The 24781-nt window shown below is 39.9% G+C and overlaps 1 protein-coding gene across 1 annotated transcript in view; it reads left to right on the forward strand.

Moving 5' to 3' along the window:
* Positions 1 to 24781, forward strand: part of LOC126388997 (X-linked interleukin-1 receptor accessory protein-like 2) — a 542632-nt gene that overhangs the window by 514787 nt on the left and 3064 nt on the right. The window contains exon 8 of the mRNA XM_050042414.1: positions 16435 to 16567. Within this exon, the coding sequence (XP_049898371.1) occupies positions 16435 to 16567 (133 nt within the window). The remainder of the gene's footprint in view (positions 1 to 16434; positions 16568 to 24781) is intronic.

Below are 24781 nucleotides of genomic sequence, written 5' to 3' on the forward strand. Positions count from 1 at the left end.
TAATTTAATAAACAATAATAGGCTAATTTGGTCTAAATACTTTTTTTTTTTTTTTTTTTTTTTTTTTTTTTTTCATTATTAAAGTCTGGCCCCGACAGTGTCTGCTTAGAGAAATTATATCCCTAGGACCCTGTTAAATGCTTTACCTGTCTGATTTCATTCTGTTTTATGGTGTTGTAAAAAGAATCAGAATCAATGACAGCTTTGATGACAGCCGGCGTGCACTCTGAATTTATAATGATGCTCTGGTCCTCCTCCTGTTTTGTGTTGTAAAGCAGATTTCCTGTCAAGTCTGATCCAGTGGTTGATCTCCTAGAATGCAGCATTGAATCTGAAAGAGGTTGATGGCCTCTCAGAGATAGTCTCATATGTTTATGGTAATCAACTTAAACATGTTCAAAGGAACATGCGTGTAAAGGAGCCTCTCAAAGCTACTTTGGAAAACTCAGAGCAGACAGAAACTCCGGCATGGCAAACTCTATCTGAATCTGTCAGTGACGTCTGATTTAAAACAAGCCCCTCATGACTGGTCATTTAATTAACCTTGTCAAGCATATCTGCAGTAATCTCCAATCTAATTTCATCTGTTAATTTAAAACTGTTCTTAACGAGGCCAGCCCCCCAGCCAATCAAATGTCAGGTATAGAAGCATAAAGGACTTGGTTAATTAGAGCTGTCAGGAAATGGCCAAATATGGACAGAGAAGGGAGGCTGTATTTCCTTTTATTACTTTCCTTGGAGAGTTATTAATTCTGTGGGAATCACCTCCGGTGGTAAGAATGTACAGTATGTGTGTACGAGTGTGTGTATGTGCGGGGATGAATCAAGAAGAGGAGGATGGGGAGTGAAGGCGAAGATGAGAGATAAAGTCAGATATTATGGAGCGATAGAAACAGAGAGAGACAGAAAAATGGAAGATAGAGAAAATATTTAGTTTATTCAGAATAATCAAATATGTCTCTTTCCAACTTTGTGGCAGCTTCATTTCCTGTTAGACAGGAAATTGAGCCTCAGCATTTCCAGATGTGATTCTCCGTCTCATATTTATCAAATAATACTAGGTCTCTCCAGTGGGATTGTAATGTCAAATTATATTGGAAATCTGCACAGGGCTCACTGGGGATTTCATATCACTGTAAACATGTCACATTTGGGTTTTCATCAATGGAAGAAATATAATGAAGCTATTTTAAGTCTTTGAACTTTTAAGTTCATTTCCTGTCCTAAATTTAGCCATGATTTCCCATAAATAGTCTAAATACTCAGCTGTAATGATAATTTGAAGTGAAACAGATTGTGTTTGTATTGGACAGTTGCCATATGTGACAGTGTGTGACTGTGGTTGTGTGTGTGAGCGCTCATGCATTAATATTTCAGTGTGTTAAAGGGAATTAAGAGGCTCAAATCCCATCAGAACTGACCTGTGAAAAGACACTCCATGAAAAGGCTACTGATGCGTGGTCGTCAATGGTCTGTGGTTTCTTCCCCTTCTGGTTGGTGGATACTTAGTGGGTTTTTCTCTGCTCAGACAGTCTGCTGATGGTATTTCATAATGTCAGATATGAAGAGAGCAGGGCCGTCGCAACCGGACAGGCAAACTAGGCAATTGCCTAGGGCCCTGAGCTGGAAGGGGGCCCCCAGAGACGGCTGACATTGGTCCATATCAATGACTTTATGATGGAACCCCTATAGACACTGCAACAACGACAACACGTTGGAACCATGTCCCGCATGATTGGTTGCCACCCGCGCTAGCATTGTTGGAATACCGTAGTACTATGGTACCTCATGGTACCACTACTGTGGGATAAGTTCAAAGAGCAATCACAAGAGGGTGAGTGTCCATGCGCTGTCCAATAACGGCGCGTGCTGGTCAATAACAGCGCGCGCTGGCCACCTGGCACTCAATATGCTGCTTTCATGACTGCCCAGAAATACCTGAACAGCCGAGCCGTGGCGGCACACAGGTATGTGATGTGTCAGAGGAGAAGTGAGCCGTTCACATTTCTCTCTTTGTGGCAGGTAACGGCCCACAAACCTCACTGCACTTTAGGGACTGTTCTTTACTTATGAAGGGACTGTTCTTTACTTGTCAGGGGAGGAGGGTGGCTGGTTGATTTTTATTTCATTTATTTATTTTATTTTGATGTCAGAGAGACAAAATCATCAGCAGAGGTTTTTTGTTGTCACTTTGTCTTCCCATTCAAAATGTGACTTATGAAATATGTGAAATATGGAGTGAACCAAAGTATGAACCAAAGTGCAGCAGGAATGTGTTGCCAGATTATTAAGAGATTTCTGTTACATTATAAGCTGTAGGGGTTGGGTTGAAGTCACGATTGAAAGCTGTGTGTGCCAGTCCCTATGCCCGCTGTCAATAGCACTGCTCACAATTGGTCAGATGGGTGCATGGGTGGGAAGTTGATACCGGCGGCAATCACTACTGCGCAGACTCTGTCTCCAGAAGACGTCAGCAGCGCAGGATGGCAGTGGCTGTACCCAGGTTATGTTGGCCTCATTTTTGTACAGTGGAATTAATTGGTGACACGTTGTCCAACTTTATATACAGTCTATGGAAAGTTTCAATGATCCAAGGTTATTATTACAACAGTTACCAACTACAGCTTTAAATTCACACTATTGAAAATGGACTGTTGAAGAAAACACAAATTCACTGTTTCATGCATATAAATGGGTCTTTTAGCTTGTTCTGGACTGTAAGTCATCTTCAAAGATCATGATAAATAATGCCAAATCATATTGTTTAGAGTCATAATTTTATGATTCTTACAAACAATAGACAGGTAAATATAAATTATATTGTAGCTTTTACTTTGTAGTATTAGTTAGTTAGTTTAGTTTAGGTTGAAGCTGATTAGCTTAGCCAGGGCTCCAGACTAACTTTTTTTAGTGGGAGCACTGTAGCCCCTAAAGTTTTGGGAGCACAAGCACAAAATTAGCGGCACACCTTTAATGGTCCTGCAACACAGTTATTCACATTATTGGCCATTTAAACTGTATCATAAACTATACGTAGTCTACTGTATATTAACATTGGACTGTTTTAATTATTGAAGTATTTGGCATCACAAAGACTCGTGGTCAGTGGGATGTGAGGATTCTTAAAATAACATCTGTACAGATGTGAAGCCCTGAATATATCTGACTGATCTTTAATGAAAGTTGTTGTCTTGTATTTTTTTCCTCTTAAAATATTAACCTAAAAGTCAAACACAATTTATTTAGCCTGTGTAGTTCAGGGGACAGGTCTGCTCTGAAGCAGCAAACTGATATGATGCTGTCGGATAATATTTAAAGATTGTTAGGTAGTATGTAAGTAATGCCCAATTTATTGAGTTACAGTCCTGCTGTTATTTACAAACATTTCTGTTTTTGAACACATGTAGTACCCTGGAAATCCAGAGTTCTCGCGAGAGCACAATTTGAATTTGCTCAGCAAGTCACTCTTGCAATCAGTAATGATGCTCATTACCCATGCCCATGTAGCCGAGCTGCACCAATCACATCGGTGTATCTGATATAGGCGGGCCAGAGGCGAGCTAAACAGATGACGACAGCGCTGCGACGATGACGTCCAGAATCAGTCAGTAAACATTGCAAGATGGCTACGGATGAACACCAGTTGTTTGAAACAGCTTTAGCCGCTTCAGTGAACGAGTTAGACTTGGCTTTTTCTCTTAAAGAGGAACAGAAGACGGCGCTCGAATCTTTCCTTTGCAGCAAGGACGTTTTTGCTGTTTTGCCGACCGGATACGGCAAGAGTCTAATCTACCAGTTAGCTCCGCAGGTAGCGCTCTGGATACGTCACCCCGTGTATTGTTCTGATTGGTCGTAGTGTTATCCAATTGCGTGCAGTGATATTTTCAAATGCATGCTGGGTGCTGCCCCTCGAGCTGGGCCATTTGCAGTACTCATAGCCAGACCCTAAATCTTTCTAGATTTGGGTCTGGATTTCCAGGCTACATGTGTAGCCTGTTAGAGATGTATCAATAGATCTTTGTTTAGTCACAAAAAAGGTTATACATTGGGATTTATATCTTGTTATCTACAGGGACAGATGAATAGGCACTATTCATCAACTTATATGACATGAATGTGATAGCAACGATAGTTGACTGTTTCCACGGCAACAAGTAAAACAGTCTCCAGGGCAATCTATCAGCCGCTTGCAGTCTCTGCCCTCACAGACTTTACGTGATGACAGTAAATTTGTCACATTACGTACAACTGAAGTCCGCGAGGTCTGCAGGTCCAGACGGTGGACATTTGGTTTCAGCCTCCGATGTGACCGGAGCTTGTTGTCACCGCCTCCTGCTTCAGCCGCCTGCTCCCGTCCACTTTCCAGGAGAGGCACAGTTCATCTCGAACGAGCCTACTGATGAGTGTAAGATGACGTGATCCTTGCAGTTAACATCACTCACTCTCAGACTTTTCTCCTCTCACACACATTGGCCTACACTGGCGGACTCGCTCCCTCGTTTGACAACATGAAAAAATAGAATATACTCGCACTGACTTAAAAAATGGTTGCAAAATGCAGCCATTTTTGAGGTGCTGATTTTTGGATAGAGCCACGACTCCTGGCTCTCACTCCATAATTAATATACAGACAGGAGAGTGGTATCGATCTTCTCATCTAATTCTCAGCAAGAAAGTCATATTGCAGAATTGTCAGAAACAGTTCCTTTAAGAGTAAGTTAACACCACATACAGTTAACCTGTCGTGCAGTTCACAAAAATCATTCACTAAATGAAGAAATCCTTTGATGTACTCTGTATTTCAAGTGTGTGCGCCTCCAACAGTAAGTCACAATTAACTAACTGATAATAATGACATCACAGCAGTAGACACAGTTTATTGACAAAGTGATTTACCACTTTCAACAAATATAGAAAACAAATAATCTCAAAAACTCAAGGATTACAATTAAAATCCTAAAAACTGTACTTGGCACAAAGACTGGGATTTTGGAGCGGCATCATTGCTGTGTACACAGCTTCTCTAAAAATAGCAAGGATTCAAAATTAAACAGGAATAATTTGTTGGAGGCAGGATGTCTGTAAATAGACAAAATGAACGAGTGAACAGCCTCCCAGGTTACAGCTGAGCTGCCCACTTACAGACACGTGTGTGTGTGTGTGTGTGTGTGTGTGTGTGTGTGTGTGTGTGTGTGTGTGTGGTGTGTGTGTGTGTGTGTGTGTGTGTGTGTGTGTGTGTGTGTGTGTGTGTGTGTGTGTGTGGCACCATCTGTGTTGCCATGTGCAGCTGCGCTCCCTTGGAGCCCAAGACCCAAAACTCAGCTGTTACCAAGACAACCCTCACACACCCCCATACCTGGTTCACACACACACACACACACACACACACATTCAAACCACCTAAAGGTCTGACACTGTGTGCGCTATTAAATGAGCAGATGGACAGAGATGTATTAGATATGAAATAGACATATTTGTGTGTGTGTGTGTCTGTGTGTGTGTCTGTGTGTGTGTGTGCGTGCGTGCGTGCGTGCGTGCGTGCGAGGAATACAGAAACAGAGAAAGGCAGATGGACACTCGATGTTTCAGTTTTAGATGACTTTCCACTCTATTCAAGTGTGTGTGTGTGTATGTGTGTGTGTGTGTGATGTAAAAATGATCTGTACTGAAATGTAGACTTGGTAGATCTACATCTGTTCTGGCAGACAGTGCCATCGGTCAGGCTCAGTATAAGTATAGAACTGCTGCATACATCAAACGATGCTCAGTGATCGGCTGTTTTGGACCACCTCCAAGAGTTGGTTGAAGCATCAGTATAAAAGATGAGAAAGTGTGTTTGAAAATATCAGTAAAGAAAGTCAGAGGTACACCTCTTTTAAGAGGACAAGTCAACTAGGACTCTCTAGGTGCATTTAAGTGAGAAACATGGGTTTACTAGAGTGTATACCGGAGCTGTGAACTCCAGTCACATAACTTGGACTCCAGTCCGACTCAAGTCACAATTTTAAGACTTTAGACTTTACTGGACAAAATCAAAGAGGACTTGCAACTTAACTTGGACTTCTAACCCCGTGGCACGTGACATCACTTGGACTTGAGCCTTTTGAATTGAAAATACTTGATACCTTTCCCCAAGCCTAAAGATTCAAAAGTTTGTCATTTAAAAGTTTGCCTTTTCATCCATGTACAAAAACTATGCAGTGGTCAACAAAAATCAAACTGCAGTATATAAAATGTGCAGATCAAAAATTACAGACAGAGACGCAACAACATAGAACAAACTTGTTTCAGCAAATGAGTTTTTAAAAACATTTATCTTAAAAGCATTCATGATTTTTGTAAATCAAATATATTATTACTCTGTTGTAAAAATGGCATTTCATTCGGTAAAGAGGGCATTACTGTATGACTTGTTAAGGATTTCGGCAGCCTCTAGGGTTGAAAAATTAAGCCAACGCAGAAGAGCTAAAAACTGCAGTTCCATCAATGGCCACATGAGGCTGGCTCCAGAAGCGAGTCAATTCCCTCAGACCCCCATGTTAAAATGCTCAACTTTACAGCACAATTGAACATGTTTACAGCCTGGTACAAAAAAACAGTTTTGGTCTCTTTAGCTAATTTCAACATTAATGACAACTGTACCAGAGGTATTTTTATATTACTCACTTGTTTACATTTTATTAGGCTTAAAGTTATGCATACTTAAGGGCAGGCTGCTTTGAGTGACAGAATGTCAACTTATGATGTCCTCAGCTTTTCAGTCAGATCCACCCTCACCCTTCTACAGCTCCAGCCTCTTGCCCAAATATGGTCACTTTTGGTTCAAAACAAAAAAAAAGAAAAAAAAAAAAGCAACAGCTGAAATGCCTAACTTGAGGTTTCAGAAGTCCACAAACCACTGAGTGACATCACAATAGTTACATCTATTTCTTTTATGGTATATGGTCTTGACTTGGAACTTGACTTATGACTTGTATGCAAAGACTTGAGACTTACTTGTGACTTGCAAAATAATGACATGGTTTCACCTCTGCTGTAGGCCTATACTGCACTTTACTGTCCATATGTCCGAAACCTGAATGTGAAGTTTATTCAAAATATAATGCCCTAAAAAACCCTATGGAACAAAAAAGCTAGAGTCAACAGCATGTACACTACTTTTTTCAACTTCACAACTCTGTTTTCATATTGATAATGAAAGTCTGAGCCTGGATGTTAGTTACTGTACAGTAGTGCGCATGTGACTGACTGTAAGATTTCCTGTTGGGGAGATACACCACCATTGTAATATCTACACTATTAATAGATTATTGATGGTAATGTGTTCCTTTGGGAATTAATGGTGTTAGACACTGATATTATTCCATTGACACTGGAGATATTTTATTTTACTTTTTAATGCACTAAGCTCTACATCACCTACAGCCCCCACCCTGGGCCCAGTCATGAGGAAAGCTTTAGCTACATGTATAATGCATTGTCCCCGTTAAATAAACAAATGAAATAAACAGTCTAGCAATTATGTTCTTTCTGTCACCTCAGTCTTCTCACTATCCCCCAGATGTGTAGTGAGCCCCAGAAGATCCAGGCCTTTACTGTAGGATGTGAACTACTGGTATGTGACAAGAGTTTTAAGCAAAATTTGGTAATTGGTGCCCCTAAATTAAAGCCTGAGTACACTCTGGCTCTAGAGGACCTGTCTGGACTCATTAGGACCACTAGTGTGTTTCCACCATGTGCAGTTCTTGCAGAATGTTTCTATCTCTACAGCACAGAAGTAAGATTTAAGTGGAAAGGATCAGTGCGTTGGTTAGGTCCACGTCACTGGAGCATGCTGTTGCCGAAATTAAACAATGTGCTTATGCAAGCCTTGTCTGGCTGAAGCTAGCTGTCAAAAGGAGCTAGTTTCTTTGCTGCAACAACAGATGGGCATGAAGAGAGCAGCACACAGAAGGCAGAGCAGTCATCCCATTACAAGCAACTTTCTATAAGTTGGCTGTCTGACTGTTAGATGATGAGAACATATACCTGTGTCCACTAGCATGGTGCTACATTAGACAGTGCTTGTACACTGGTATCAGGGAGGGATGCACCAATCTGACTTTGTCTCCCTCAATGCTGAATATGATACCTGAACGCTGAAGCTTCTTGCTGATACCTACAGTACCAATCCATGACCTGTAACCCCTTCCCCCCAGTTTTAAAGACTGTAAACCTGCTCTGTGTGGAACTGATAAGATTTTTTTTATGCTTAAAGTAACACCAGGCTGTACTGTACATTCATTATTTATCTATTTTTGTGTCTTGCCATGTCTTGGCCCATACCATATGGGATTACAAGGTACATTATCTTAAATAAGTATCCTGGTCTTGCATCAACATAGCCCGTACAAAACATGTGGAAAAAGGAGAAAAAAAACATGAAACACAATCAAATAAAAACAACATCCTAAATAAACTGTTCACACAAGGAACTACCAAATATTTACATTTTTTTTCTCTCTTCTCTTGTACTGTTCTCAGGGTATCTGGCTAATTTATGTTTAAAAATTTGAGGTAATTATATCATTTTAAGACAGACACCATAATAACTCACTCCTGCTTGTGAGTAAAAAATGAAAGAGGAGATGGAGAAATGCTGTGCTGCTACCAGAACTGGTACCTGTCTGACTTTACTCTGAACAGCAAAGCACTAAAAGGGTCTGAAAAGAGGGGGTCAAAGTCTTTTTTTGTTCTGCAGTTTTTCCGTTCCTCCCTTGCATTTTGTCTCATCTATTTTGCCATTTTTTGTGCAGATGTGCTGTTTGATGAAGGCATCAAGCCCAAAGAATGAGGGGTTGAAAGATGTGACTGAGCCCACCCAGTGCCAATTAAGAAAATTAACAACTGGGCTGATCTACTTGTTTTTGAGCTGGTCAGATGACAAAAAAAAAACAAGACGAAACAAACAAAAAAAAAACCCACTTGTTTTGGCTCAAAAGGCTCCATGGAAGTGTCCAGTATGCCAGATGGACAGCCCTGGTTCCAGTGGTAGGATTACTGGTGTTGTGACATTACAAATTGTGCTGAGCAGTGTGTGATTATTGACGATCAGAGCTGATGTGAGTCCACATGGCAGGTAAAGGAAAAGGCCTTATTTAGCTTAATTACATGCTTTGAAATACATGTTCTTCATGTGTGTGGATCTCCAGTTTTTATATAGTTCGGTTATGGTCAATGCTACATAATTTCGTATTAAAATGGATTGCATTACCATCTGTATTTAAAAGGGGTCACTTTTAATGTACCTAGAAAAACATTTAACTTAAGCAAAGCACTTAAGGGTCTTTAAACCCCTTGATCTGGTTTTAAGGCCCACAACTTAACTGTTTTGGTTCATTCTCACAGCTCTCATAACCAACATTTCCTGCTGCAGCAGGCAGCTGTTTTTAGCAGAGTAGCTCTGATAATCCCACTGTACACTACCTGCCCATTCAAGTGGAGAATTTTCACAACAAACAGAACAATAAAAGGCATTTGAATCAGTGTGCAAGATTTCTGTGTGTAATTATTTTATTTTATTTTTTTTGGATAATGGATTTAAAAAAAACATCCAAAAAAAAATGGACTCAGTGTGCAAAGTCCTTTAGTCTGTTGTTTGCTGGTCTCAAACAGTGGTCTGCAGCTTGTGAGGTGCCTAGGTGACACACTATTAAATTTAACATATTCCTGGTTTGCAGAAACATACAATGCCAGCATTTTCTTCGGGTGACTGGGTCGAATATCTGTCACCTGTGATCCATATCTATACAAGATCACAATGGTTCCACTGCTCCCCTGACACCACTGGATTTCTAGGGAAAAGGGACAAATCAATTCATAACCTTTATTTAATGTTAATCTTGGTAATAAGTAGGCCAAGGTTTAATGAAGGGGCTGAATCATTGATGACAGCGTTATGAAAATATATCGCAGTCAAAGTCTATTAACTTCAGTCCTTTCTTGTCAGACATACTTGTCAAGTCAACTGATGTAGGATTCTTTCAGTGTGTGTGTGTGTGTGTGTGTGTGTGTGTGTGTGTGTGTAAAACCAGTTTTCAGTGATTCATTTCTCTCATTAAGGGTTGTCCTACTTCTCTCCTACAATCCTTCACCTTACCATCTTTATTTCCTGTCCGCACACACATCGTGTTTAGTGTTTGAAAACAATTTATTTTTCTGTACCCCTTGCTGTGTCAAAGGTAATTTGATTATTTTACCTGGTACCCAAAGGGGGTACCAAGACCTGGGTTCACTCATCCCTTCAAACACATACTGTTTATATACAAACATCCTCACACAAACAACATCTCACAGAGACAGAGGTGTTTCCATATTCTAACACTGCAGGTTAAGGGTTTGTGTAGGGTTGTGCGGGTAGAAGCTAGGGAGAGTACGAAAGAGACCAAAAAGAGAATGATGGGGGCAAAGGAGAGAAGGAAAGACTGAGGAGACATAGAGGGAGAATAATAGTGAAGAGAAAAAATCCTGACACAGAGGGAAATAAGAGGAAAGAAGATAGAAAGAAGACAGAGAGAAGACAGGAAGACACGAAGAGACAGAGAATCTATTTTAGTGATGAGAAGCAAGGAGAGAACAGGGAAACCCAACGAGTGACAAGTGAAACAGACTAATGATGTGAAAAGTAGCTACAATAGTTGGAAAGGAAGAAGCAAAGAAGACAGACAGTGTTTCTATGAATGTCCCACTGTCCTCTGTCCCTTCCCCCCACTGCTCATATATATGAAACATCACTACCACCACAGATCACTTTCTCCACAATTTTGGGATTTTGCAATCGCAAAAAATTATGTAAACCGTAACAGGTTATGCTCAAGTAACTGCATTGTTGGATGGAGACTGATTTTGTTCTGATTAATGAGAAATTCTTACCTTTACACAAAATTCATTTTTAATAGTAATGTGGCAGAAAATGAGTTGACATGTTATCCAAACAGTGTATACCATTTAGATTTTGTAATAAACAAGTGTGTCTCATATCTTTTTTGGCGCTGAATGCATTTTGATTCAGGAAATAAACAAGTGCTCATTAACAATGTGTTTTTCCAAAGCTTTTGTTCAATATTTGTAAAAATATCTGAAGGAAACTCTTTAAAGTGATAACAAAAAAAAAAAAAACGAATTAAAAATTTGTTTCACTGTCACTCATTTTAATTGTATCTTCTCTGAAAAAAAGTTTGTACAGCTGCTTTAAAAATCACCATAATTTATCAGAAAATAATAAGCTAAAGTGGACACAGTTTTAATAATGTTTTTTTCTATAATAATGGCTCCAATAAATACAAAACTGTGAGATTCTGAAGGAACTGACAGGTATTTTTCATTGATTACAACATGATTGCAATATTAGACAGACTTATTGCTACACAATAGCTGAAAAAGGAACAGTGCGGGATATTTACAACGTTGTAAATCACATTTTGACAGCACTGCATAATGTAAAATCAGTCAAACAATGTGACAATATGTCAGAAAAGTGGCTTATTTACACATCCAGCAGATGATGAATCTAAGTCCAATATTCTCTCCTTTGAGCTGTGCTTTGGTCTCCACCAACTCCTGAGGGAAGTATCGGTCTCTTTAGCAGTTTAATGCTACTATGTTCACCAGCTAGTCTCTAACTGTATGTGTCTGCTGTTTGGGGCTGAGCAGGTCAGGTACAGCGGGTTTAACAGTGCTTTTCTGCTGAGAACATCTACCTGCTGTGGCTGTAAATGAAGTTGGTGAGAGCTGTGAGACCTAAAACGCAAAAAAAAAAAAAAAGTTGAATTATTTTTCTCTATGAGCTTATCACTTTCAGAGACACGTTTCATGTTACAAAGTAATTTAATCCATTTATAATTTTAAGAATATATAAATGCAGCTTTAACACACGTTAATATATTTATTAGACAAGTGTTGTAATGTTTTATGATGGTTTGAGATTATGAACATTGTGTCTTGATAATACTAATGGTAATGCTTATTTTTGCTTGTGAAAATAGGATTAAAATTGTTAAAACAAAATGCACTTGCCAGAAAAACTGAACATCCGACTACAGGGGTCTTTTTAGGTAACCAAAATGTTACAATAACCTTTCATGAACTGAAAAGACACCAGCATAGCAACAGCTATGCTATGCCATTGTGAATCTGGCGTTACACCATGGTTACATTAGCCTGTAATGTAATGCCTGTAATGTTGTCACCGTGGTAGCGGCTTGTCGACATACAGTGCCCACCTGTCACTCAAGGTGCCCACACCTTAATAATGCATAAGTTTAAGCCTTACTAAAATTAAACCAGCTGAATTATATGAAAGTTCACCCCTCGTACAGTTATCAAGAATGTTGAGATTAGCTATAGAGACCAAAACTGTTTTTGTACCAGGCTGTAAACATGTTTATTTATGCTGTAAAGTTGGACATTGTAACGTGTGTCTATGGCGATTGACTTGCTCTTGGAGCCAGCCTCAAGTGGCCATTAAAGGAACTGCAGTATTTTGCAATGCGGTGGCTTTATCTTTCAGCCTCTGAGGTTGTTGTTTGAGTTGAACACTAGAAACATCACAATGGAGGTATTACTTTGTACGAAAGCACTGTGTTTGACTTTCACTGTGGAGGATTTGTTTCCTTTTCAGTTGGTTAACCTTGTCTGGTGAAAGCAAGAAAAAAAAAATGCAGTGAGTTTTTTTTGCTGTGAGAATGTGGTCTGAACCAGCGACAGGAAACGACCTCGAAACACAAGGTTTTGTTGGCAGAAGGAAACAGATGTTGATGTCTGATAACCAGCAGTTCCTCTTGCTCGGATAGCAGCATTAAAAGATGAACCAAGGGCAAACCACAGTCTGGACTGATGCTCACACTCAGCTGCTTCTTTATGTGCATATACGTGTGATGAATGTCAGACAAGCAGCATAAAGTCTGTCGGGCTGAACTAAACTTACAAAGACTGGATTCAGATTGGTTGTGACTCACGAGTCATGTGACTTTTGTTTATTACATATATGCTTCACACCAATGGAAATGACATCTAGGTGTGATCACACTTAGCAGCACTGCAAAGTGTTGAGGCACCGACTTGATAAAGCTCCCATCAATCATTTGTACAAAGTCTTTCTTTGATATTAATGACAACGACATAGCACCAACCTTCTTTTGAGGTCTAATAAACACCCTGCTGCTTTAGCCACAAATAGAAATGATGAATCAGCTCGGCTGTATGACACCAGATTTCAGGGCTGGTAATTCTGATTGAAGGAGACTGACACACACTCACACGAAGCACAACCTACACACAGGCTCATGCCACACAAGTGCAAACAAAGTTGATGATTTTAATCACTATAACATGCTGAGAACACAAACACACCCTCAGGGTGCTAATCAATTACTGCGGAGCACACACACCTACATACACACACACGGATACAAACACACAATCAAGCTAAACTAATTTCACTCTAATTCAGGGTTTCTTTCCCGCAGTGTGTGTGTGTAGTACAGGATGCTGGCTGCCTCAGCACAAAGGCAAGCAAACACACCATGAGAGCCCATCAACACAAACACACAGGATCTATGAAGCTTTGCAGACCGCTTCATCTGTTGGCTTGTTAGAAATTATAATTTGGAGAGACAGACAAACGTCAAAGCCTTCTGTCTTCCCCCCTTTTTCCCATCAATCAGAATAAGTGAAGCAAGGGAAACCAAACATGAAGCAATCATCCAGCATTTCCATATGAAAACAGTTGCATTTTGCCATGACCAATTGATAAAACCTCATGTTTATTCAACCGATAACCAGTTTGTGAAAGTTTCTACCTCTTGCTGCTCTAAACATTTGGAAATTCTTTTGAAGAATTGTAATTTCAGGGATTAACTTGCACAAGGACAAAACTCGCACAGGAGCACCTGCATTTCCTCTTCACTCTACATAAAAGTGTCTGCCACAGTAAATGTCTCAAATGTAAATATTTAGTTCAGTGTTAACATTCAGTTCAAGTGCTTGTCTGACAACAAACACACAGATATGCGCATAACGTTAGCATTCAGTGTTGGTTCTAGACTGTGCTGATAGAGCTATCATTATGATAATACTGAGGTCTATCATAATTATCTGCTAATTGACTGCCTAACGAGGTAGCGCTCATTAGAATGCTCATTAATACTCCATCATCACCATTGATAGCTGTAATCACAGAGTGGTGGTTTCAAGGTCTTGCAGGAGGGTGTGTGAGAGCAAGTGTGGATACTGTCTGCATACATATGTGTGCTTACTAAGTGTGTGTCTTTTTACTATTGTCAATTCTTTCTTCCTGAGCTGTAGGCTCACATATTACAGTATAAGTACTGAATCATAGAACCTGTTGCATGTAGCTCTTCCAACACCGTAAACTGCCTATAAAATAAACAAATTTGAGCCTTTTTTTAAGCATATAGCTCATCTTACTTTCATGTATGAGACTGGATTTTTGTGCCCTGTCAAGAACCTGCAGTTGATGTAAACCCTTTTTATTTTGTCAGTGATATTTCCCTAACCTTAACCCTACCACAGTTACTGTTATGTGCAGATGTCGTAAAAAGTAAAAAGTTTCAACATTGGAACAATCCTCCAATATCTCTTCTGGTGATAGGGATTAATTAAGTACAGTGCATAATTCCTTTGGTTCTTTGTTAGGTTTGTAGTTTAAAGAGTAATTCAACATTGACTCACATTATGCTTTGAAGGCAAATAGAGAGAAATAGCAACTGTGATATAACTACTGTAACAACCCTAAAAACTCAGTGTAACTGCAGTTTTCTACTCAAACAGTTAATTTGACATCTCTGTTGACATTTCTTTCTTTTTTTAATATAATAATACATGGAGTATAATTTTGGTTTTCTGTGAGATTTGTGCAATGATTTCTCCTATGACCACTATTGCAATAAAGGTGAATGCAATTTGACTTTCATTGTTAAAGGCACTGTGTAATTTGTGTGAACTAGCCATTTACATGATACTTTGATTTCTACTTCAGTGTTACAGTTTTGCTTCATAAATTGAAATTTTAATAAAATTATATGACTTACATGATAAACAACAGGGCACTACCACCTGGATTGCTTGATGACGCCAATTCAAGGCGCTCCAAGCAGGCACCCTGCTGCACACCTCCCATACAGGAGCTCTCTGCATTGATCACTGAGGGGGGCAGCAAGCTTCTATCACCTCCAAGTCCCTGAGCCAACCTGTTCTCAGGCCCAGGTTGTCAAATACAGACGCTTTGTCATGCTCCCTTGGCCTCTAAAACCGATGCAAAAGGCACCATTTAGCTTTTGTATGAGACGCACAGCTGTCTCCTGGGTGAAACACGTTGTATCAACGTCACCAGACTTTGGAGCTAATTTGTAACAGCGGCCAAACTGTGTAACAACAACTTCAAGGTTCATGACATGATGACAAGGGGCCCAAAACTAAATTTTCCCAAGTTTACATTGGACGTCTGTTTACATTGATACTTTTTTTTTTTTTTTGAGCATCCCAACCCCTGCAAAATGACTGGTGTCACTATGGGGATAGGATCCATTTAGTTGAATAGTATAGAAAAGCCACACAATAAATAATTTTATCCCCATTCAAGTTAGCAGAAAGTTAAATTGGGAGTTGGGTAGATCTGGGTAATTTTACACAATGAATGGAAATGACCCCCCTCTCAACACTGTATCCAGTTCTCTTTATGCATCCATGGTTGTAATATGGTTAATGAGAAACAGTTGCCATTAGGTTTAGGCATCAAAACTACTTGGAAGGATTAAGATCATGTTTTGGGTAAGTATGTGTCTTATGTATCTCACATAACCTTACATTAATATGAACAGCAATCTCCTGGGCTAAAGTCCTGTGTTTGTTTGACCCATCCATCCAGCCCGACCTCTGTGGATTTCCTCGCTTTTTATAGTGTGTCAGTTGCTTGGAACGTCAAATATTGCTGCAGATAGGTTAACGTGGATTTTAGTCGGAAGCATGATGCGTCTAATATAGAAAGGAAGCCTTGTGCATTGGTATCAGACAGTGAGGGGCGTGAAAAAGTGTCAGTATTTGATGGCTTAAGGGGCACAGCTGCTTTCCAAAAATTGAACTTGGTTTATCTCAGGGCGCAACCGTCGTGCCCTGATAAAAAGGCTCCCAGAAACGCATGCACACCTCAATGGCGTCGCTCTGGAGTTTGAGCGCACCTGCCATGTGTCTACACTGAAAACAATGGATTTTAGGGCGCAAATCAAGCGTCATGTACGGCCCCTAAGAGGCCAGGCTGTCTGAACAGCCACAAGAATTTAATTTTACCGTAATTCTCCAGCTTTCCTCATTAACCTTCTTCTTTTTGCTCAGGGTGGGCTTATCTGTATTGTAACAGTGTTGTATCTTGCGTTGCAGGTATGCCTCTCAGTCTGGACTGCAAGGCGTTTTTCGGTTACAGTGGAGAAAACAGACGACCTATTATCTACTGGATGAAAGGAGAAAAGTTTGTTGAAGAACTGGCGGGACACATTAAAGAAAGTGAAGTCAGGTAAATACATTAGTGTCTGACTAAACATGAATGCACTTCGAATCACATATGTGTCGCTCATCATTTTCTGAGGTAGAGGAGACAAAGTAAAGAAACCAGAGTAGATGTAAATTGAAAATGATCCAAAGTTGAGTAAATACTAAATAAACATAATTGTACATAATATTGTAACACATGGTTTGACACTAGAGTATCAATTATAGCGCCTCAACTTCACAGGTTTCTATTGTTAATTAATTTCTGAAAAGACTCGACTCCAGCTGCACTCCTCACACTGTCAGTATCTAATTTGCTCTCTTATGATTTATGACTCGTTGAGGGCTCTCTGACAGATTTTCTCTCAACTTTCCAAAAAAATTATGAATACTAATAATAAAGTTAAATTGAATTCATTTTCTCCCCTATTGGGACCAATTACAGTGGGCTCTATTGGGAAAACGCTGATTGTCTGCGGGGCGTCAGACATCATTAGAACAATCTGCCAGATCACCATGGAAACCATCAGAACACTCACTGTCTTACACTCTCTCTCACATACACATGCAGAGTGTCGTGCTTGGGAACATTACTTTTCAAAGGAATCAATAACAGATACACCTTAACTTAAAGGTCTGGTGTGTAGACTTAAGCGGCATCTAGTGGTGAGATTGTATAACTGAAACTTCTCCCATATGCCAAGTGTGTAGGAGAAGTATAGTGGCTGACGCAAAACCACATGATGTGAAAACGTGAATGGCCCTGTGTAGAGCCAGTGTTTGGTTTGTTCATTCTGGGCTACTGTAGAAACAACATGGCGGACGCCGTGGAAAAGGACCCACTCTGTGTGTAGATATAAATGACTTATTCTATGGTAACAAAAACACAATGATTCTTAATTTCAGGTCATTATAAACTAATGAAAACATAGTTATGATTATGATATTCCATCTCTGCTAATAGATGTCCCTACACACCGGACCTTTAAACCAGCGAAATACTGGTTTATCAACTGTCTATTTACCTCCAAATGTATAAAACAATAGATTAAAGGGACAATTCACCTGCAATTACAACATATTTTGATCATTATATATTGCTAAAATGAATTATCTGGGTTTTTTTGGGGGGGGGGGGGCTGCATGTCTGTAGAGCAACAGCTTGTTCTGTTTGGAGGTGGGTAATGATGGTGCTTCTCTAGTTTGCTTTCTTCAATGGACAGAGGCATTGGGAATAGTTTCCGGTTTCAGTTGCTGTCTTTTTTTTTTTTTTGTTTTTTTTTTAGAAAAAAAGAAAATCAAAGCCACGGAGAGCACAGTATGAGCTTAGTTAGTGTCTCAGGGTGGGCTGATATGATTCTACTCTTTTTTCACTTTTCCAACTATCACTCTTTTTCAGCTGAGAGAAGGACTTTATAAAGGTTGAAAATGTTTGAAGTCTTAGTGGAGGTCACAGGACACCAACTAATACATCACAGGAGGCAAATGAAAGCTTTCCTGGGACACAGACAGCTAAGAATTTAGTACGACAACAACCTTAAACAAACATGCAGCAAACACCATTTGGTGGTCGTTGCTGTAATAACTTTGGCTCCACAGGGCTGTGTGAGTGCTCTGTGAAGGGGGTAGAGATGGGATGAGGTATGCAGGATTAGAGCAAATGAATCTGGGCCGACTTTAGAGCTCCCCCTGTTAATACCAGTATGCTGCAGTGCTGCAGAATCATTGACTTAAATATTTAATTCATGTACCGACATATCCACTCGTGATGCAAAATCAGCAAGCAGCACTGTATCATGTGGGCGTACGTTATCTACTCTACATGGTGGTATTACAGGCATTAAAGGACAACTATAGTTTATTGCGACCTTGTTTTTTTTGTTTTTGTAGCTCTCTCCATCACTTGTATTTGTTATTTGATTCAATGAATAGCATGATAACATTGTACTCACCAAAGTAATTGCTAAGATTTTGCAACATGACAGCATCCTTGCAGCCATTTTTCCCCAGTGGCCGCTTGAGGTATTGCAGTGAAAAAAATCCCCTGCTGCCCAAAAAGCATTTCTCCATAGACCATATAAACCATTGACAGGCGGGGGCGGGGGCCTATTTAGACTGCAGGGGTATACTCTGCGAACCAATCAACCAGGAATTCAGGCTGTAAACTCAGACTAAATGTTAACAATAAAGAGATTTGAATTGTAGTGTCACTGCTGGACTTGGTTCACTCTTTCAGCTACATATGATTAGCCTGGGATTTTGTTTTCAGCCTGTATGATCCTCTGACCACTAGTGGCTGTTGCCTGGTTGAGCCTATTTTTAGTCTATACTGAACTTATCCCTTTAATGTTTACAGTGTTATACTGCACTAAATTTAAGTGCAAGAGTTACTCATTCGAGGAAAGAAAGTTATTCAAGAGTATGAGATACTAATCTAGGGTTGATTCATCAATAATTTACTAAACGTCACCTCCTGGGCTCTGTAAATTAACATGTTTCTAGGATTAAAGTGTAGTAGTAGATAAAATGTTTAAACTGTGATTAAATTATCATTTTAAACAGCCTCTTTTCCTCCTCATGTCCTATAAAGTATAACCTGCAGCTGTGTTTCTTTTAAAAGGACATAGTGACTACATGGTACAGTAGGGAAAAGCCTGTTTGGTTTTCCCTGAAAGTACTTACACCCTGCCAGTGGCGGTTTAAAAAGAGTCAGGCATGGATTCGTGCAACATCTACAATGACTACTCTGTGGGTTAAGTGCTTTTTCTCTTTCCATGTTATTCTTCAACCTGCGCACTTTCAAGCAATACTACTCTACATTCACTTCTTTTACAGCATGCTGTAAAAAGAAATAGCATAATAACATGGAAATGACAGAATTGCAATTCTGTTTACTTACCATCAGCACCAACACCCCCACCCTGACCTGGGAGTAGTTAGAGCCATTATCATTATCATAATGTTTTTAAAGTAAAATCTATACAAAATGGTCTCTTCTACCCAAAAAGCCATCATATTTTATGTCATCAGCTCAGCCCACCGATAATAATGTGAATGTTTGTTCCACCCCTAAAAGGGAAATCCTTTTGCTTCTTCCCTGGCTCCCTCCACAGTGGGGTCAGAGGTCAGGGTCAGCCTGGACAGCAGCTGGGAGGACTTTAGTTTCTTGCTCTGGGGACATTTCAGCATGAGGGCTGCTCGTTGACCTGCTGGGGCTTGAACCCAGGTTCTCCATCAGAGGAATGGTCTCTGTAACCACTAAGCCATTCAGTGGCCTCTGAAAATGTTCACTCCCGGGAAAATAGTGTAACAGAGTGTGCATGAGTGTTTAAACTTGAAACTAATCATGCCCCGTGGTATTAAATTAACCTTTGCCTGATGAGTTCTCCATCTTTCAGTCCAGTCCTCTGGCCACCTCTGTTCCAATCACATCGCAATGCCTAATTCAACAATCGTACCACAGCAGACAGACTCCTGCTGTGATGCACATTAATCTGTCCACGTTTAGCTCCCACCTCCCATCCCGCTGCAGCACCAGCCATTTGACTGTGTGTGTCCCTGTCTGTTTGCATAAGATCTAATACCGTCTCATGGCCTCCATGATAATGCAAGCACCCGTAATTACCAATTCTTGTTACACTGCAGTATGTGAGAGAACTGTTGACACTCTTACCTCATTATTACTACATCTCCCAGAGAGAATGGCCACCCGTGAATATGTGTAACGGACAGGAAGTTTTGGACTTTTTCTTCACTCTTAGTCCCATGTTTTTTACTCTGTTTGTTACTGTGTTATTTCTTTGTTTTGACCTGCCAAGGGACTACAGATGTGAATTAGTTTAAGGCTGTAATCTGGTATGGTGCACCAGATGGTGATACTTAAGTGTACATGATCACTTTTAGATTTTTTTAAGTGCTCTCCTTTTGAAAACCTGCGTCTGACTTTGGAAGATATAGTCACAAAATATAGATGAGCAGTATCATCAGTTTCACTGCTGTTGTTGGCACAGCTTCAGTGCTGTCCAGCCACTCAACATGTCTGCAACTCAGCTATGATAGTTCATGGTTCGTTCATGTGCAATGAATTCGTAATTACAATATTTCCATTTGGGCCAGTGCTTTCTTCATAAGGCAGCACATGCCCATATGTCTTGTGGTGTGGAGAGACTTCTTTACCTGCTTGAAATTCACATCAGCTTTCCAATCAAACTGTTGTCAAAGCTTCGCTGTTTTTTCCAACCAGAGCTTGTATCTGTATCAGTGTAGATTATTAGTTGCTACTGTCTACACTTATCTCAATTATCTAAAATTGTCATTGTTATTTTTCCATCAAGTGTTTTAGTCACCAAAAGTTTGTTTCAGAAGTGGTATCACTGTAAAAAGTATTGATGGAGAAGGAAAACCTCCCTTTTTAAGGTACTTTTTTGCATGAAAACATGAATATGGTCATATTAAGGACTGTAGCATTGCCCTTTAAGAACTATGAAGGATGCACCATAAAGAATACTAATGTGGTATTGAAGTCTGGATGTGTGATTGGGAAAAGGAGAGAACATTGTCAAGATTAATTCAAGTTTGCAGATGTGAGGAGTCGAGACAGAGTGAAGCTGTTAATGGTAAAGGGGAAAGTGTGCATTGTCTTGGTGCAACCTTTGGGACCAATGATGGTCATATCTGATTGGTCAGAGTTTAGTTTTAGAGAGTTGGCTTGCATCCATGATTTATTGAGGCAATGGAAGGGAGAAGTAAGTTATCTATTTAGTGGATATGTAGAGCTGGACATCATCTGCATAGCAGTGGAGGTGCAGACCATGACATGGATAACATAACCAAATGGCAGTGTGGTGAAGATGAACAGGAGAGGACCAAGCACTGAACCCTGGGGTACACCTCAGGATGTAGGTGTAGTACTAGGGTGCAATTAAACTGTTGTCTTTCAGTGATATATGACTTTAGCCATGGGAGGGTCGTACCAGTGATATTGTGGTAGGTTTCAAAGCAGGAGGGAAGAATCACAAAGTTGATGATGTCAAAATCAACAATGAGGTTGAGGAGGATGTGATTAATGGGAAGACCAGAGTGTGGGGAGCAGAGGCTGTTGGTCACTTTGAAAAAGTGTGATTTTCATTAATCTCATTAATATTCAATGAGCATGACATCGAGAGATCTCACCCATGTGTCAAAGATGAGCAGAAGAAATCATTATTCAATACTCAGATGTAACTTAGTGGGATGGAAGGAGGGTGTTTAATAGCAGACATCAAGACTGCATCAGAGTTATAGTTTGGAGAGAGGTGGAGGGAGGTAACAGGAGAAATAAAAGAGGTCCAAAAAGGGTAGCGGTTGGGTACTGAGAGTTATTGGAGAAAAGGTGAGAAAAGGAAGAGCGGAAGTGATGTGTTTTTAATCGAGGATTTTAGCAAGTCACTGCTTTTGACAGTGACCTCTAATGCTCTGCCCTGGTAGACATGAGAGTGATGCACACACTCAAAACCACTGACACACAGAGGAGAGAAAAAAAACATGAGTTTCTTCAGGAACCTTTGACATTTTTTATCTCATGATCATGATTCAGTCTATAATTTTGGTCATAATAATAATTACAATACTGTATTTAGATTTCACAGCTTTTGTTTTTCCCATCCCTTTCCTCTGCTAAATGGGTAGAGAAAAACATCAATATTTGGAGGGTTAGGAGTTAAATTCCCACAGCAACCACTCATGCCAAAAGTATGTGTGTCACAATTCTTTGCATGCAAGCACTTGGATAAAAGCCTCAAGTGACAGATATGGTTCTTTTTCATGGTGAGTTGCTTGCCACGGTTGGACTGTGGCAACTCCCATGTGGTTCAACCCCTGTGTGTTTTCGATTCTGTAGGCAGTCCGGACTGCCTACAGTAAAAGCTGAAGCCAAACTGGCACACACTGTAAAGAGGAGGAATAACAAAATTCTGTGGCCCTTTTCTGACAATAGTGCTGATTCTGCGCAGGATGTGCTCATTATTTCCAAAATCCTGCTGTCTACTGGTTTGGTTTGGCCAGTCACTTTAAATTCAAACTAAACCATCACATAACACAGCTAACCTATGCCATGCTGAACTCAGCTAGGGGAGAACAAGAATATTTATCTTGCTTTATTCTTTTTTTAGTCATGTCAGCCTTTTGCTCTTTTCATTGCCATTTTAATTTATATATTTTTCCTATTTTATTTATTCATTCATTCATTTTTGATAACCTGTAAATCTCTCAGTTCAAAAATAATCCAACACTTTTGCTCAGTGTTCTCTGTGCACATTTTCTGTGCTGCTTTCTCCACAGGCTGCTTTACCATTATACCAAAAAAATGGATTTGTGTGAGCAAGGCAATTTAAACTGTGCAGGGTTTTCATTCATTTTCAGTTCAGCCACTTTATCATGCAAATTGAAAATATAATCCTTTTGCTAGGTTTTTATTAGATACGCCTTACATGCTAAAAGTTACATGGTGTTTATATTTTTTGTAGAACAGACTTGGAAACCAATCTTTAAAAGAGCTCATACAGCATCACCTGTTGCATCATACACAATAAATACACATTTTCATATCTGGCATATGGTACTGTACTGTAACAATTATTTGTCTTTAGTTTAGTTTCAGATTATTATTATGGCTTTTTGCCTTTATTAGATAGGACAGTCTAAGTGTGAAAGAGGGAGCGAGAGGGGATGACAGCAAAGGGCCACAAGATCGAATTGACCCTACAGCCGCTGCAGCAAGGACATAGCCTTTGTACATCAGATGCCTTGCTCTACTTTGTGAGCTACTGGGCGCCCTGACTGTGATTATAGTTTAAATACAGTTTTAAGATATAATGCTGGCTGCAGACACAAGACCTTCTATATTGGAACATGGAATTTCACGAGTGTCAACGTTCATGTATAATTCCAAAGCTTGTCCAGATTTGTCTCAGTTCGCACTCATTTTCTCTGGCCCTGTCCCAGTCTAAGGTAATTTCCTCTGAGGTTCAAGCTGTGAATACTCAAGTATCAGAAGCTAACACTGAGTTCACTTCACAAGACACTGGCTTTAAAATAATCCTCCCCCCAGACCACAGGACAGTTAATAGCAGGGGGCTGGAGGTAAATGAAATGGTCAGCTGTCATTGTAATTGACTGTTCACTATACTCCTCCCTTAAACAGTGATTGTCCAATCACAGCTTAGCAACCATGACTATAGTGACAGGTTTGTCAAGCTTTGGTTTTCTACACATGTTGACGTGGTCTGCATGGAACTGTAGTAAGAGACATCCTAGGTATAGAAAGAGTTTGGAGGGTGGTTTCTTTTTTATTGCCTTTCTAAAAAATAGCAGAATTGTAATGAATGGATTAAATGAGTTTATCTACTCTAACATAAGTGTCTAATATGAGCATGCCTAGCTAACTTACTTAAGATAAATGCATCTGATTGGATTAACATGCTGCTAGTTGGGTGGTCCCCTGTTTTCCGCCTGCCATTTCAAACAGGAAACAACATGGCTGCCTGCTCAAAAACCTTCTGATATTATGTATATTAATATTATATGTCCATCTAGACAACAATCTAAAACAGTTTAAAATTTTAAAATATATTTCTTAAAACATTTGAGTCAAGAAATTAGCAATGCCACTGCTATATCGTTTCTTTTTAGAACCTCATCGCTCAGTTTGACAGTCACATCGGGCTGGCAGACTAATTTGCATAAAGTTCAATCAAGTCTACTTTATGCAAATACAGACCCAAGAATACATCGCACCCCCTCTTCTACACTAGCCTCAACTCCCCCATCATGCACTGCGCAACTGCCTCCCCTGCTCTCCATTGGATTGGATCAATTGAAAGTTTCGAGATGCCCCCCATCGCCAAATCTGGTGGAAATGCAACGTTGGACTCAGTCTTTTCTGCGCCATTACGATGTCCTAAGTTAGCATAATGTGATGTATAGTATGCAGCCATCACATGCATATTGAGCTAGTCAGGTTGATGTTTTCTAGCTGCCTGCATTTGTTTCCAGCTGTATATCAGGAACTGTACAATCATTTGAGTCACTGAAACTGCCAAATCCTGGACAGCGCCATTCAGCTAGGTTGGTAGGTTGTTACAGTTATCATCAGAAATTACTTACAAACTAGACTCACAAGTCAGTCTTTAGACGCTTTGCTTAACTAAAGACTGATGACTTTCTCCCTGATTTTGTGTTTAGATGGGCGGATACAATTTCA

This window comes from Epinephelus moara, chromosome 4 (assembly GCF_006386435.1).
Source record: "Epinephelus moara isolate mb chromosome 4, YSFRI_EMoa_1.0, whole genome shotgun sequence".
In the NCBI taxonomy this organism is placed as follows: Eukaryota; Metazoa; Chordata; class Actinopteri; order Perciformes; family Serranidae; genus Epinephelus; species Epinephelus moara.